The sequence below is a fragment of the Salvelinus alpinus genome, chromosome 2 (assembly GCF_045679555.1).
Source record: "Salvelinus alpinus chromosome 2, SLU_Salpinus.1, whole genome shotgun sequence".
Lineage (NCBI taxonomy): Eukaryota > Metazoa > Chordata > Actinopteri > Salmoniformes > Salmonidae > Salvelinus > Salvelinus alpinus.
In genome coordinates, this window is record NC_092087.1 from 21048953 (window position 1) to 21064543 (window position 15591).

Genomic DNA, 15591 nt, shown 5'->3' on the forward strand with positions numbered 1-15591 from the left:
CCTTAATTGTGACCATCCGCTCACTAAAAAAATCGGCCCGTGGCTGAATGTAATTGGGGACCCCTGCCATAAATAAAAATATGTTCACACCAAACAACAACTTAAGTGTTTTCTTGAGTACCCAACACCAGATAAGTTTGAAAATCACATTAACCACTGAGAATCAACAAGCAAATGTACTGTATACAGTACCGAGGTTAAGCTAGACTTTATTGTATGTCTGTACACAAATGGCTATATGTACCTATGAAAGATTGTATTTATAGTGGCTAGTGAGCAGTTGTGTTTTTAAGACTCCTGTAATATTCACTTGGAATCCAATAAGTAGGATTGTAGTCTTCTTGGTCTGTGTTTAGACAGGCAGCCCAATTCTAATCTTTTTGTGAAGAAAAACAATATCTGATGTGAAAAGATCTGATGTTATCGGTCAAAAGACCAATTAATGGAAAAAAGATCAGAATTGGGCTGCCTGCTTAAACGCAGCCTTGGGGAGAGGACTTATGAACTTCACCTGGTTTTCATGACATTAACAATTGTATTAAGGGTCACTCATATAGTAATTAGGAAATTGTATTTTTGGTATGTGCTCCCTGAAATTTCAAACATTAACCTTGATAATGTGTCTGACAATTTTGAGCTCATTGGATACTAACCTATGATCATTATTTCAATGCAGTAGTTTTTTTCTTAAACAAGCTCAAGAATGAAAGTATTGGGCCTAATTACGAGCATTCTTTGCTGACTTAGTGTTCTGTGTGTGGTAAAACTCTGCCTGCCATTGTCTTGATCCCTGAACTGGATTCTTACTAGTTTCTTGCGGGGTCAGAGGTAACTTTGCTAATTAAGGGTCTCCTCGGTCTTTAGACAAACTCATCTGAGCTTAATGTTTTCACTTTCATGGCCCAGCGGCTCTGCCTGGTACCTCTCTAAGCTAATTTTGCCTGCCTGCATAGTTTTGGTGGGACCCTGTTAATCTAGGCATAGCCAGGTCAAGTTCAAACTGCCACAATGCATTTACCAAGGTCTTTAGATTCTGGTTGGTCATTTTTACAATGAAAGAAAACCCTACACATCTAAGAACCTCTTTAATGTTAATTATTTCTCCAGTTAGTAATCCCATGGCTTTCCTGGAAACAGTTTGATGCTCCTGTAAAGCCTCACAGCTCAGTTTTAACATTATTGAATGTAAAATGTATAATATTCTCAGAAAATATTACAACCATCTTAAAACCAAAGCAACTTGAAAAAACATGAACCAACGTGTTTTGCAAGGTTGTAGTAGGGTGTAGTAGGGTGTTGAGTCACACAACCACTGTGTGACTCAAATAGAAATAAGACGTCTGATAAGTCTGCAGCAGAATGGAGATACAAGGCTATCAAATGTGGACAAACTCTGCTGGTCACTACTCAGACTACTCTGATAATCAGAATGTAAGTAGAATATAAAAATGTTAAAAAAATACTTGCAGATCAAAAACTTGCAGATAATTTCCCCTAAAAACAATTGTGTGCCACGTGTGCATTTAGGAGCAGATATTTTGCTCACATACAGTAGATCTCTCATTGTTTACCAATAGCATCACTATCTGAACATCTATAGATGTGTGATCTTAATTTGATCACTCTTTTGTTGCTGAGAAATGCAGATGAGCTTTGTGATTTACTGAAAACCCACACTAACACACAGCTATATTAACAGTATTGCACTTTTCATGTAGCCTACTTTTGTCCAGCTAATAGCCTAACCACCGAACAAGCAACATTATGGAGTAAATATTAAAATCCTGTTGCTGCAGGATTATTTACCTGTGACAATATAGGTCAAATTAAGATCCTACATCTGTATAACATTGCTAGATTCTTTACTCAAATATCTTATTAGCCACAACTGCAGCACATGCATATCTCTGAATATCCATCTCTGGTGGAGCATTTAGTAGAAGAGGAAACGCAGCCAAACAATCAGTCAACCAGCATAAGCAAAAATAAACATACAGTTTATAACTACTGAGACTAATGGCAGACAAATGCATGATATTAGTCTCCAATACTGAGCCAATCTTATTCTGCTAGGATGTTATGATTTGACACATTTAAAACGCAGAGAGTTGCTGCTTGACCCCCTTTCCTGTTTATAACAATCACATACTGTACATTCTCCATGCAGTAGGTTCGTTTGATCAGGAGAATTTGGCATCAAATAACAATGGGTTGTAAATCTACACGGATCATCTTTGTAAAACCATTTATCACGACGATTAGTGACAGTCAAATAAAACAACGAATACATGCAATGTAGAGAATATCAAATCTTACCCGTTGTTGATTCCTAAGAGTTGGCTTGGGAAAACATTGGTTTCTATATCAGTAACATCCTCTGTCTCATTACAGAAACATAATACTACTACAATCAGTTTTTAGAATCCACTCGGACATACCAGAAATCAAAGCAATGAAAATACGTCAATGTAGTGGAGCAAATAGGATTAAACATGTTGAATGTCTGGAAACAGAGGAATTCTTTCAGGAGATAATCCCCACTATGGATTTAACACAGTTCAGTCTTAAAGAGCTGTAATTTTTAGTTTTAAAGTGGCACCTTCACCAGAATTTCTGTAGCATAACCTAGTTAAATTAACAATCTAAACAAAATGCTATAAACTGTAATCTATTTGTAATCACGTTTAATCAAGGATCTAAATGAAATTCTGAAAAACTGGTGACTGAAAGACAATTCCACTGCAGCACTAACATTAGGAACCCATGTACCTAGGAATCTATCAGTAAAAGTTTCAGATGAGAACCCCTACCTTCTGGCAGCTCCTCTAGTGAGGGGTGAACAAGAGTGTCCAAAATTACCTGCCTGGCACTGTAGACGGCTTACCTTGAGGACTTCCATGGGCACATGGGTCACAGTGGGCAGGTTGGAGGGCAGCGTGACATTGATGGGAGGGGTCTGGGGGCTGCTGGGGTGCAGGAGATGGTGTGAGGGGTGCCTGGTGCTCCTCTCACTCTGTTCCCTCTGTTCCCGCTGGTCCTGCTCCTGGAGCTGGTCCCACATCACCTGCTGGTGGAGCAGGACACGTGACGTCACTGCGGGGAGCACTGTGGGGCTCTGGGGGGGCTTGGGGAACCCACGTTGGTCCAGAGGATCACTGCAGGCCACGGCCCAACCAGAGCAGGGCAGTGGTGGGGAGAAAGTCACAGTCACTCATGACACACACAGTGATAGGCTGATTGCATTATTCTGAGCCATCCAGGTTTAAACAAACATCATATTAGAATACAATTCAATGAGAGAGGGAGGTAGAGAGAGGCATTATGTGTTGGGAGCATGAGAAGGAGGATATGTGAAATAGGTAAATAGTATGAAGGTAGCAAGCAGGTGCAGTTACAGATATAGGACCTTAATTTGACCTTTATTGTCGCAGCAAAATAATCCTGCAGCAACAGGATTTGAATGTTTAGTCCATAATGTTGCTTAATCAGTGGTTAGGCTATTAATGACCTGAGGCTTCATGCAAAGTGGAATAATAATATTTATGTGTATTAGTTGTGTTCCAAGATGGCGTAGCAGTCGGACGTGTGTTTTGTCTTGTCCCGGCCTGTCCTGTGTAAATATCGTTTTCCTCATTTGTTTTCATATATATTTTGTATATATTTCAATCTCACTTTCCATCTAGGGACTGAATATACTCTCCTGCAACCCACCTCACCCAAATGTGGTACAGATCTGCTATTTTTATACTTTAGAACCGGAACCCCCATCAGAACCTAGCCAGCTAACTAGCTTTAAGCTAGTTGTCAGTTAGACACTGCTAGTGGTCTTCACCGTTAACTCGGACACCAGCCAGCCTCAGCTCGGTCAATACCTGCCAGTCTGCACAGCGCGATATCAACCCAGAGCATATCGGACTGCTTTTTCTCTACCACATCTCCAGATTCCTACCGCAAGCTCTGAACATTTACACCGGATCATCGCAGCTAGCTAGCTGCAATCAGAGTGGCTACTCCTGGCTAACGTCTCTGTCCCGAAGCAAGAACCAGTAAGCCTTGAGCTAGCCTCGAGCTAGGCCCATCTCCCGGCTAGCCGAAGAGGTCCAGAAGCTAATTCTTGGGCTACAGGCCAATTGGCCTGGACCCTTTACTGCCAACACGGAGCCCTGCCAATCCATCACGACTGGTCTGCCGACGTAATCGTCCGAGGTGGTGTCAACAGGCTCTTCCGTTGCGACGTCGCCGAAGGCCCATCTGCTAGTCCCGGCCCGCTAGCTGTGTGAATCGCCGTGTCTCCAGCTCGCCTAGCATAGTAGCGACTACTGAATCGGCTCCCTGACTCACCTATTGCTACTCATTGGACCCTATGATCACTCGGCAACACATGCCTCTCCCTAATGTCAATATGCCTTGTCTATTGCTATTTTGGTTAGTGATTATTGTCTTATTTCACTGTAGAGCCCCCAACCCCCCACACATGCGGTGACCTCACCTGGCTTAACTGGTGCCTCTAGAGACAAAACCTCTCACATCGTCACTCAATGTCTAGGTTTAACTCCACTGTACTCGCATCCTACCATACCCTTGTCTGTACATTATGCCTTGAATCTATTATTCCAAGTCCAGAAATCTGCTCCTTTTACTCTGTTCCGAACGCACTAGATGACCAGTTCTTATAGCCTTTAGCCGTACCCTTATCCTACTCCTTCTCTGTTCCTCTGGTGATGTAGAGGTTAATCCAGGCCCTGCAGCACCCAGCACCACTCCAATTCCCCAGGCGCTCTCATTTGTTGACTTCTGTAACCGTAAAAGACTTGGTTTCATGCATGTTAATTAACATCAGAAGCCTCCTCCCTAAGTTTGTTTTACTCACTGCTTTAGCACACTCCGCCAACCCGGATGTCCTAGCCATGTCTGAATCCTGGCTTAGAAAGGTCACCAAAAATCCTGAAATTTCCATCCCCAACTACAACATTTTCCGGTCAAGATAGTACTGCCAAAGAATGCGGAGTTGCAATCTACTGCAGAGATAGCCTGCATAGTTCTGTTATACTATCCAGGTCTGTGCCCAAACAATTCGAGCTTCAACTTCTAAAAATTCAAGCTTCTAATCTACTGTTAGGTGACCTAAACTGGGATATACTTAAGACCCAGGCCGTCCTACAATCTAATCTAGATGCCCTCAATCTCACACAAATTTTCAAGTAACCTACCAGGTACAACCCCAAATCCGTAAACATGGGCAGCCTCATAGATATCATCCTGACCAACTTGCCCTCTAAACACACCTCTGCTGTCTTCATCCAGGATTTCAGCGATCACTGCCTCATTGCCTGCGTCCGTAAAGGGTCCGCGGTCAAACGACCACCCCTCATCACTGTCAAACGCTCCCTGAAACACTTCAGCGAGCAGGCCTTTCTAATCGACCTGGCCCGGGTATCATGGAAGTCAGTAGAGGATGCCTGGTTGCTCTTTAAATGTGCTTTCCTCACCATCTTAAATAAGCATGGCCCTCTCAAAAAATTTAGAACTAAGAACAGATATAGCCCTTGGTTCACCCCAGAATTGACTGCCCTTGACCAGCACAAAAACATCCTGTGGCATTCTGCATTAGCATCGAATAGCCCCCGCGATATGCAACTTTTCAGGGACGTCAGGAACCAATATACACAGTCAGTTAGAAAAGCTAAGGCTAGCTTTTTTAAACAGATATGTGCATCCTGTAGCACTAATTCCAAAACATTTTGGGACAATGTAAAGTCCATGGAGAATAAGAGTACCTCCTCCCAGCTGCCCACTGCACTGAGGCAAGGAAACATTGTCACCACCGATAAATCTATGATAATCGATCATTTCAATAAGCATTTTTCTACGGCTGGCCATGCTTTCCACCTGGCTACCCCTACCCCGGCCAACAGCTCTGCACCCCCTGCACCAACTACCTCTCAGATAGAGTTCAGTGTGTCAAATCGGAGGGCCTGTTGTCCGGACCTCTGGCAGTCTCTATGGGGGTGCCACAGGGTTCAATTCTCAGGCCGACTCTTTTCTCTGTATATATCAATGATGTCACTTGCTGCTGATGATTCTCTGATCCACCTCTATGCAGACGACACCATTCTGTATACATCTGGCCCTTCTTTGGACACCGTGTTAGCAAACTTCCAAACGAACTTCAATGCCATACAACACTCCTTCCGTGGCCTCCAACTGCTTTAAAATGCAAGTAAAACTAAATGCATGCTCTTCAACCGATTGCTGCCCGCACCCGTCCGCCCGACCGACATCACTATTCTGGACGGTTCTGACTTAGAATATGTGAACAACTATAAATACCTAGGTGTCTGGCTAAACAGTAAACTCTCCTTCCAGACTCACATTATGCATCTCCAATCCAAAGTTAAATTTAGAATCGGCTTCCTATTTCGCAACAAAGCCTCCTTCACTCATGCTACCAAACATACCCTCGTAAAACTGACTATCCTACCGATCCTTGACTTCGGCAATGTCATTTACAAAATAGCCTCCAACACTCTACTCAGCAAATTGGATGCAGTCTATCACAGTTCCATCCGTTTTGTCACCAAAGCCCCATATACTACCCACCACTTCGACCTGTACGCTCTCGTTGGCTGGTGCTTGCTACATATTCGTCGCCAAACCCACTGACTTCAGGTCATCTATAAGTCTTTGCTAGGTAAAGCTCCGCCTTATCTCAGCTCACTGGTCACCATAGCAACACCCACCCGTAGCACACGCTCCAGCAGGTATATTTCAATGGACATCCCCAAAGCCAACACCTTCTTTGGCCGCCTTTCCTTCCAGTTGTCTGCTGCCAATGACTGGAACGAATTGCAAAAATCACTGAAGCCTGAGAGTTATATCTCCCTCTATAGCTTTAAGCATCAACTGTCAGAGCAGCTTACCGATCACTGTACCTGTACACAGCCAATCTGTAAATAGCACACCCAACTACCTCATCCCCATATTGTTATTTATCTTCTTGCTCTTTTACACCCGAGTATCTCTACTTGCACATCAATCACTCCAGTGTTAATGCTAAATTGTAATTATTTTAAATAAAGGTGAAATAAATAATAAATAAAAAAAGTTAGTGCGGGTTCTGAATTTATGTAAATCACAAAGCTCATCTGCATTTCTGCTCATCTTGCAGGAAAATTCTCATCAACCAAAGAGTGATCAAATTAAGATCCTATACCTGTAGTTCCTAGATGTAACTGCACCTGCTTGCTACCTTCATAATATGTACCTCTTTCACATCCTCCTTCTCATGCTTCCAACACATACTCATATAATCTCAGAGACCTTAGCAAGTGGGAACAGCAGACTGGCTTGGAACAAGACTCCACATCTAGTTTAATCAAACAATGCACTCACGGGCACAAATACAAATGTTTTAAACAATCAGCATTTTAAGATTAGACCCACCCATTGCATAAATGAGCAATAAGTCATTCCTCTCCATATATCACTATTATCTCCATCCACTCTCATCTCCCTTATGAAATACATGTACAATATGTTTCTCAAAACTGACCCTGCCCATCCCAAACCTAAATGGATATGGCATTGCATGCGCTGTCAGGACGAGGCATTCCCTAGGTAAGTGATCCTTTTGATAAAACCATTGCAAAGCCTCTCAGCCCGTGCATCTGTGTGATAATCGCACTAATTAGCAAGTCATGTCAAATCTAGCCACGGTCTGCAACTATCACTTAGCATTACCATGCACATACTACAGCACAGTGGAGGCTTTATCATCTTATAGCCCCAACAAATGTCTAGACAACAGTTACAGTTACATATCACAATACTACTTTTGCAATATTATATAGATAACTTGATTTCAAGTATCGATTTGTAAAAATATATATATATATGCTAGGCAGTGTTAGCTAGCGCTAGTCAGCTGTTCCTGCGCCAAAACGCAGGTATTTCCCATCCTATAGCTTGTTCTCCATCTTCTTTTTAAATCGTGAACCAACATGTTTTCAGCACTTTTATTTCCATGACTGATCAAAACAAATGTTCTCATGTGCTCTCTTGTCTCGCTGCAGCAGACATATAGTGAGTAATATGTTAGGAACATCAAATCATATGTCAAGCCAAGATGGCGTAGCAGTCAGACGTCTTTGTCTTTGTCCTGTCCCTTGTATATATCTTTTTAAATATTTTTCTATGCATATCTTTTTTTATTATTTTCCTAAACATCAACTTCTAAATACTCTCCTGCAACCCGCCTCACCCAATGTGGCGTGGATCTGCTTTTTTCTAAAGTATTTCTATTTACATCAGATCTGGAATCCCTCAACTGAGCTAGCCAGCTAACTACCTACCAGGTATCAGTTAGCAAACCATTGCTAGCGGTCATCAGCTAACCTTTAGCTCGGAAAGCTCTCGCCAGTTCGAACAATGTGACTCAAACCAGAGCATAACGGACCTATTTCTCTCCATATCCCCGGATTCCTACCGCAAACTCTGAACATTTTCATCTGGATCTTCGCAACTAGCTAACTGCAATCCCGGGTGAACACTCCTGGCTAGCGTTTCCATCCTGCAGCAAGCACCAATTAGCCTGAAGCTAGCCCTGGCAGGGCTCCTGTGCTACCACCGAAGCCCACTCCTGGACTACAATATCTGGACCCCTTCTACTGCCGGTACTAACCTGCTAGGCCTGCTAGCTACCTAGAGCTACCTGGAACCTTACTAATTCCCCGACTGGTCTATCGACGTCACCGCACGAAGAGGCAAAAACAGACATACCCCCATCGCGATGTCCCCCAAAGGCTAACTTGCTAGCCCTGGTCTGCTAACTGCTAGCTTGCCTGCCCCGGTCTGCTAACTGCTAGCTTGCCTGCCCCGGTTTGCTAACTGCCAGCTTGCCTTCCCCGGTCTGCTAACTGCTAGCCCCTGCTAACTGCTTGCTTGCTAACCCGGTCTGCTAACTGCTAGCTTGCCAGCCCCGGTCTGCTAACTGCTAGCTTGTTTAGCCCCGGCCTACTAACTGTTAGCTTGTTAGCATCGGCCTGCTAACTGTCTGAATCGCCGTGTCCCCAGTCAGCCCAACCACTCACTGGACCCATATGTTCACTTGGCTACGCATGTCTCTCTCTAATATCAATATGCCTCGTCCATTACTGTCCTGGTTAGTGATTACTGTCTTATTTCACTGTAGAGCCTCTAGCCCTGCTCAATATGCCTTAACCAACCATGTTGTTCCACCTCCTACATATGGGATGACATCACCTGGTTTAAACATCTCTAGAGACTATATCTCTCCCATCATTACTCAATGCCTAGGTTTACCTCCAATGCACTCTCTTCCTACCATACCTTTGTCTATACACTATGCCTTGAATCTATGCTATCGAGCCCAGAAAGCTGCTCCTTTTACTCTCTGTTTCAAACGTGCTAGACGGCCAGTTCGTATAGCATTTAGCCGTACCTTTATCCTACTTCTCCTCTGTTCCTCTGGTGATGCCTAGCCCCACTCCCCAGGTGCTCTCATTTGTTGACTTCTGTAACCGTAAAAGCCTTGGTTTCATGCATGTTAACATTAGAAGCCTACTCCCTAAGCTTGTTTTAATCACTGCTTTAGCACACTCTGCCAACCCGGATGTCTTAGCCGTGTCTGAATCCTGGCTTAGGAAAAACACCAAAAACCCTGAAATCTCCATCGCTAACTATAACATTTTCCGCCAAGATAGAACTGCCAAAGGGGGCGGTGTTGCAATCTACTGCAAAGATAGCCTGCAGAGTTCTGTATTACTATCCAAGTCTGTACCCAAACAATTCGAGCTTCTACTTCTAAAAATACACCTTTCCAGAAACAAGTCTCTCACTGTTGCCGCTTGCTATAGACCTCCCTCTGCCCCCAGCTGTGCCCTCGATACCATATGTGAATTGATTGCCCCCCATCTATCTTCTGAGCTCGTGCTACTAGGTGACCTAAACTGGGACATGCTTAACACCCCGGCCATCCTGCAATCTAAGCTTGATGCCCTCAATCTCACACAAATTATCAATGAAACTACCAGGTACAACTCCAAATCCGTAAACACGGGCACCCTCATAGATGTCATCCTAACTAACTCGCCCTCCAAATACACCTCTGCTGTTTTCAATCAAGATCTCAGCGGTCACTGCCTCATTGACTGCATCCGTAATGGGTCTGCGACCAAACGACCACCCATCATCACTGTCAAACGCTCCCTAAAACACTTCTGCGAGCAGGCCTTTCTAATCGACCTGGCCGGGGTATCCTGGAATGACATTGACCTCATCCCGTCAGTAGATGATGCCTGGCTATTCTTTAAAAGTGCCTTCCTCACCATCTTAAATAAGCCTTCCCCATTCAAAAAATGTAGAACTAGGAATAGATATAGTCCTTGGTTCACTCCAGACCTGTCTGCCCTTGACCAGCACAAAAACATCCTGCGGCGTTCTGCATTAGCATCGAATAGCCCCCGTGATATGCAACTTTTCAGGGAAGATAGGAACAAATATACACAGGCAGTTAGGAAAGCTAAGGCTAGCTTTTTCAAACAGAAATTTGCATCCTGTAGTACTAATTCAAATAAGTTCTGGGACACTGTAAAGTCCATGGAGCACCTCCTCCCAGCTGCCCACTGCTCTGAGGCTAGGAAACACTGTCACCACCGATAAATCCACTATAATTGAGAATTTCAAAAAGCATTTCTCTACGGCTGGCCATGCTTTCCACCTGGCTACCCCTACCCCGGTCAACTGCCCGGCACCCTCCACAGCAACCCGCCAAAGCCCCCACCATTTCTCCTTCACCCAAATCCAGATAGCTGATGTTCTGAAAGAGCTGCAAAACCTGGACCTCTACAAATCAGCCGGGCTAGACAATCTGGACCCTCTCTTTCTAAAATTATCTGCCGAAATTGTTGCAACCCCTATTACTAGCCTGTTCAACCTCTCTTTCGTATCGTCTGAGATTCCCAAAGATTGGAAAGCTGCCGCGGTTATCCCCCTCTTCAAAGGGGGTGACACTCTAGACCCAAACTGCTACAGACCTATATCTATCCTACCCTGTCTTTCTAAGGTCTATGAAAGCCAAGTTAACAAACAGATTACCGACCATTTCGAATCCCACCGTACCTTCTCCGCTATGCAATCTGGTTTCAGAGCTGGTCATGGATGCACCTCAGCCACGCTCAAGGTCCTAAACGACATCATAACCGCCATCGATAAGAGACATTACTGCACAGCCGTATTCATCGACCTGGCCAAGGCTTTCAAATCTGTCAATCACCACATTCTTATTGGTAGACTCGACAGCCTTGGTTTCTCAAATGATTGCCTCGCCTGGTTTACCAACTACTTCTCGGATAGAGTTCAGTGTGTCAAATTGGAGGGCCTGTTGTCCGGACCTCTGGCAGTCTCTATGGGGGTGCCACAGGGTTCAATCCTCGGGCCGACTCTCTTCTCTGTATACATCAATAATGTTGCTCTTGCTGCTGGTGATTCTCTGATACACCTCTACGCAGACGACACCATTCTGTATACTTCTGGCCCCTCATTGGACACTGTGTTAACTAACCTCCAGACGAGCTTCAATGCCATACAACTCTCCTTCCGTGGCCTCCAACTGCTCTTAAACGCAAGTAAAACTAAATGCATGCTATTCAACCGATCACTGCCCGCACCTGCTCGCCCGTCCAGCATCACTACTCTGGACGGCTCTGACTTAGAATACGTGGACAACTATAAATACCTAGGTGTCTGGTTAGACTGTAAACTCTCCTTCCAGACTCACATTAAGCATCTCCAATCCAAAATTACATCTAGAATCGGCTTCCTATATCGCAACAAAGCATCCTTCACTCATGCTGCCAAACATACCCTCGTAAAACTGACCATCCTACCGATCCTCGACTTCGGTGATGTCATCTATAAAATAGCCTCCAACACTCTACTCAACTAATTGGATGCAGTCTATCACAGAGCCATCCGTTTTGTCACCAAAGCCCCATACACTACCCACCATTGTGACCTGTACGCTCTCGTTGGTTGGCCCTCGCTTCATACTCATCGCCAAACCCACAGGTCATCTACAAGTCTCTGCTAGGTAAAGCCCCGCCTTATCTCAGCTCACTGGTCACCATAGTAGCACGCGCTCCAGAAGGTATATCTCACTGGTCACCCCCAAAGCCAATTCCTCCTTTGGTCGTCTTTCCTTCCAGTTCTCTGCTGCCAATGACTGGAACGAACTGCAAAAATCTCTGAAGCTGGAAACACTTATCTCCCTCAGTAGCTTTAAGCATCAGCTGTCAGGGCAGCTCACAGATTACTGCACCTGTACATAGCCCATCTATAATTTAGCCCAAACAACTACCTCTTCCCCTACTGTATTAATTTATTTATTTTGCTCCTTTGCACCCCATTATTTCTATTTCTACTTTGCACGTTCTTCCACTGCAAATCTACCATTCCAGTGTTTTACTTGCTATATTCTATTTACCTCGCCACCATGGCCTTTTTTTGCATTTTCCTCCCTTATCTCACCTCATTTGCTCACATTGTATATAGACTTATTTTTCTACTGTATTATTGACGGTATGTTTTGTTTATTCCATGTGTAACTCTGTGTTGTTGTATGTGTCGAATTGCTGTGCTTTATCTTGGCCAGGTCGCAGTTGCAAATGAGAACTTGTTCTCAACTAGCCTACCTGGTTAAATAAAGGTGAGAAAAAAAACGCAATAAATTGTAGGATCGAAACGCAAGAATCGTGAGAATTGTAATACATATTGTGTCGGCAACTAAGTATCGTGATATTATCGCATCGTGAAGTCCCTGGCAATTAATACATATCGTATCGGCACCTAAGTATCGTGATAATATCACATCGTGAGGTCCCGGGCAATTCCCGCCCTACTATTCACGCAGAATTCAAGAGTCCTCTGGCTCTCGTCTATGGACATACAGTTAAAGTAACTATACATACGTTGATAAAGGCCTTTATAAAGACATGGCGTTTGTGGCCAATTAAGGTACAGAGAGACATCAGGGAGAGTGTACAGAAATTTACCAAACCAAATATCAAATCATCATTGTGCCTTACGGGGACAACAGCATTCTGTATGGCCTGACTGGTCCGTTCCTTCCGAACAAAACCGAAACATTTATCATACTAGTATATATAGGGTAATCTTCAGGCTGTGATTGACTGACCTCATCATTGACCATAGCCACAAACCATTAAGCACTAAGAGTCTAAGCCTCTAGATGGCGTTATCTACGAAGCTAACATATGGAATTGTTTAAATACGGTTATAAGATGGACCATTTAGCTATTTGATTTTGAGTTTTAAGAACTCTGTAGGTATCCATTAATAAATAAAATACATGTTTTTGATGAAACATTGAATTTGGCTTTACTGCTATTAGCCCATAGAAATGCACTGAATAACATTCATACATGGCTATTTTTTTTATCCCGAAACGTATCAAAAGGAAGTATGGTTTGAGGTGTCTGAAATGCATCTGAGAGATATAGGAACGCAAAAAAAAAGGTTACATATGTAACCCTGGTCCCCAAAAATCATATTCAGTCATTTTTTACCTCAGTCACAGTGACTTTCTCACGAGTCCTGTGAAGCGTGTGGGCGTCGAAGAGCGTGTTCGTAAAAGTCTCAGCTTTCCATAGAGTGGTCGTTTTAGTGTCTAGCCCAAACCGTTTGGACTCTACATACGTTTTTTTTTTTTTTTAAATACTGACTTTCTGGATGTCTCCTGGTCTGACAAACCCTGTTGTAGCTCTGCCACCTTCCACCGCAGATGCGGGAGGCCGACATACTGTAGTGCGAATGCGGTGGATTGAGATGCAGCCAATGCAAAAACCCAGAAGTCTTTTGAAACGGCTTAATAGTTTTTGTTGTTGTTGCTAAATTAGCAAGGCCACCATGTAGTATTGGCTTGTACCGATCAGTCGATTCATTTATAATTATAGAATAGGTTGTAATAGCAATGTGCCCAACACATGAAATAATTAATTAGGCCAATAATTATTATTATGGATGCTAAGCTAATAAAAAGGTCTGGTGACAGAATGTTCCAGACCGCTGAGATCAATTAAGCACATCACAATGCAAGGATGTCTCAATGTTTAATCTACTTCCTAATCTTAATACATTTCAATAGCACAACATGCTATTGAGACATTTGAAATGTATTGATATGCCACAATGCAGTTATTGTTCCATATATCACTAGAGTGGCTTTTGCCAATTCACTAACATACATTTTCTGGTCTGGTTAGCAGTTATAAAGTATCAAATTGCAGCCAGGGACAATCCCTCAAAAGGCTGGTTAAAGAGAACCAAATATGCTCGGGCAATTCAATAGAACAATATCATAGATTTACACCTGGAATATATATATATATATATATTTTTTTTTAAAGAATCATAATATTGATAAAAGCACGTAGCAAGAAGAATTTGGGAGCACATGCACTGAGCTCACTGGGGATACCAATTCAGTATTCAAATATAAAGATGACGAAGTTGTTTCTTCCCATAAAATATCATATAAAAACAAGCATGATTGACAACTAGGGGAGGACTGACCTCAATGTCCCATGCCGCTAGATAAAACACAATGTTCTCCAGCCATTTCCTCCATAGTAAACAATAGTAAACCAGCGTAAACAATTACCCTGTGTGCTCGTGGCTTGGCCACAAATCATCAAGTGTTGCCAATTGGGTAGATATGGTGAAAGGTTTAGCACCAAGCATGCATGCATCAATAAGTGGTTCCAACCAATAAAACTAGATAACCCCAGAAGTTATGTTGAATCTAAACTGGAAGAAGTAAACTCTCAAAGCAATTACAAAGCAAGGTATAATATTATGTCAGATAGCCTAAATATTGTTAAGTATGAGCAGATTACACTCTGTAGATTAGGTATCATAATGTATTTCATGAAAGACAGTTGATAATGTCCTACCTTTTTATTATCATGATTGGCAGTGGCTCTTTTGAGACTAACATCAATATGTATGTGGTTTAAAACCTAGGGTCCTTTTAAAGGACAAGAGGATGGCAGTACTTCCGGTTATGACACAATAATGTCTCACTTTCAGATCCCCACTCTGCTTTCTGAAGTATCATTGAATGTCTAGAGGTAGTAAGCCTTACATGAAATTAGCTGTGATACTTTCATTGATAATGTTGATTATTTACACTAAACATGATAAATAAATCCAGATACACTCCCTCCAACAATTTTTTTGGGGTAACACTATATTTATTGCAATAACATATATGTCTGTAAAAACATGTAAACACAAACGGCCTGTATCCTGCAGCGCAAATGTGTTGACTTGCTTCTTTTGAAATATGACTGTTCACCATTCTGAACTAGTCAATGATCAGTTTGTCTCAGATACACACAATAAAACACACAGCCGTACACAAAACACTCGTAAAAAAAAAACATGTTGAGACACTAAACTCATAAAAATACATGATGTTTCTAAATAATTGCTGCAAAACAATCCTAAAGATATCTTTGGAAGACCTTGTGATTTCTACTAAAATATCTGAGT

At 42.8% G+C, this 15591-nt stretch overlaps 1 protein-coding gene across 1 annotated transcript in view; it reads right to left on the reverse strand.

Annotated features, from left to right (window-relative positions):
- The window catches only part of LOC139556148 (microphthalmia-associated transcription factor-like), a 43502-nt gene extending 28460 nt beyond the window's left edge, over positions 1-15042 (reverse strand). Inside the window, exons 1-2 of the mRNA XM_071369721.1 lie at positions 14991-15042; positions 2885-3155 (exon numbers count right to left, since the gene is read on the reverse strand). Coding sequence (XP_071225822.1) covers positions 2885-3155; positions 14991-15034 — 315 coding nt within the window. The 5' untranslated portion in view covers positions 15035-15042. The remainder of the gene's footprint in view (positions 1-2884; positions 3156-14990) is intronic.
- Between the last annotated feature and the right edge of the window lie 549 nt (positions 15043-15591).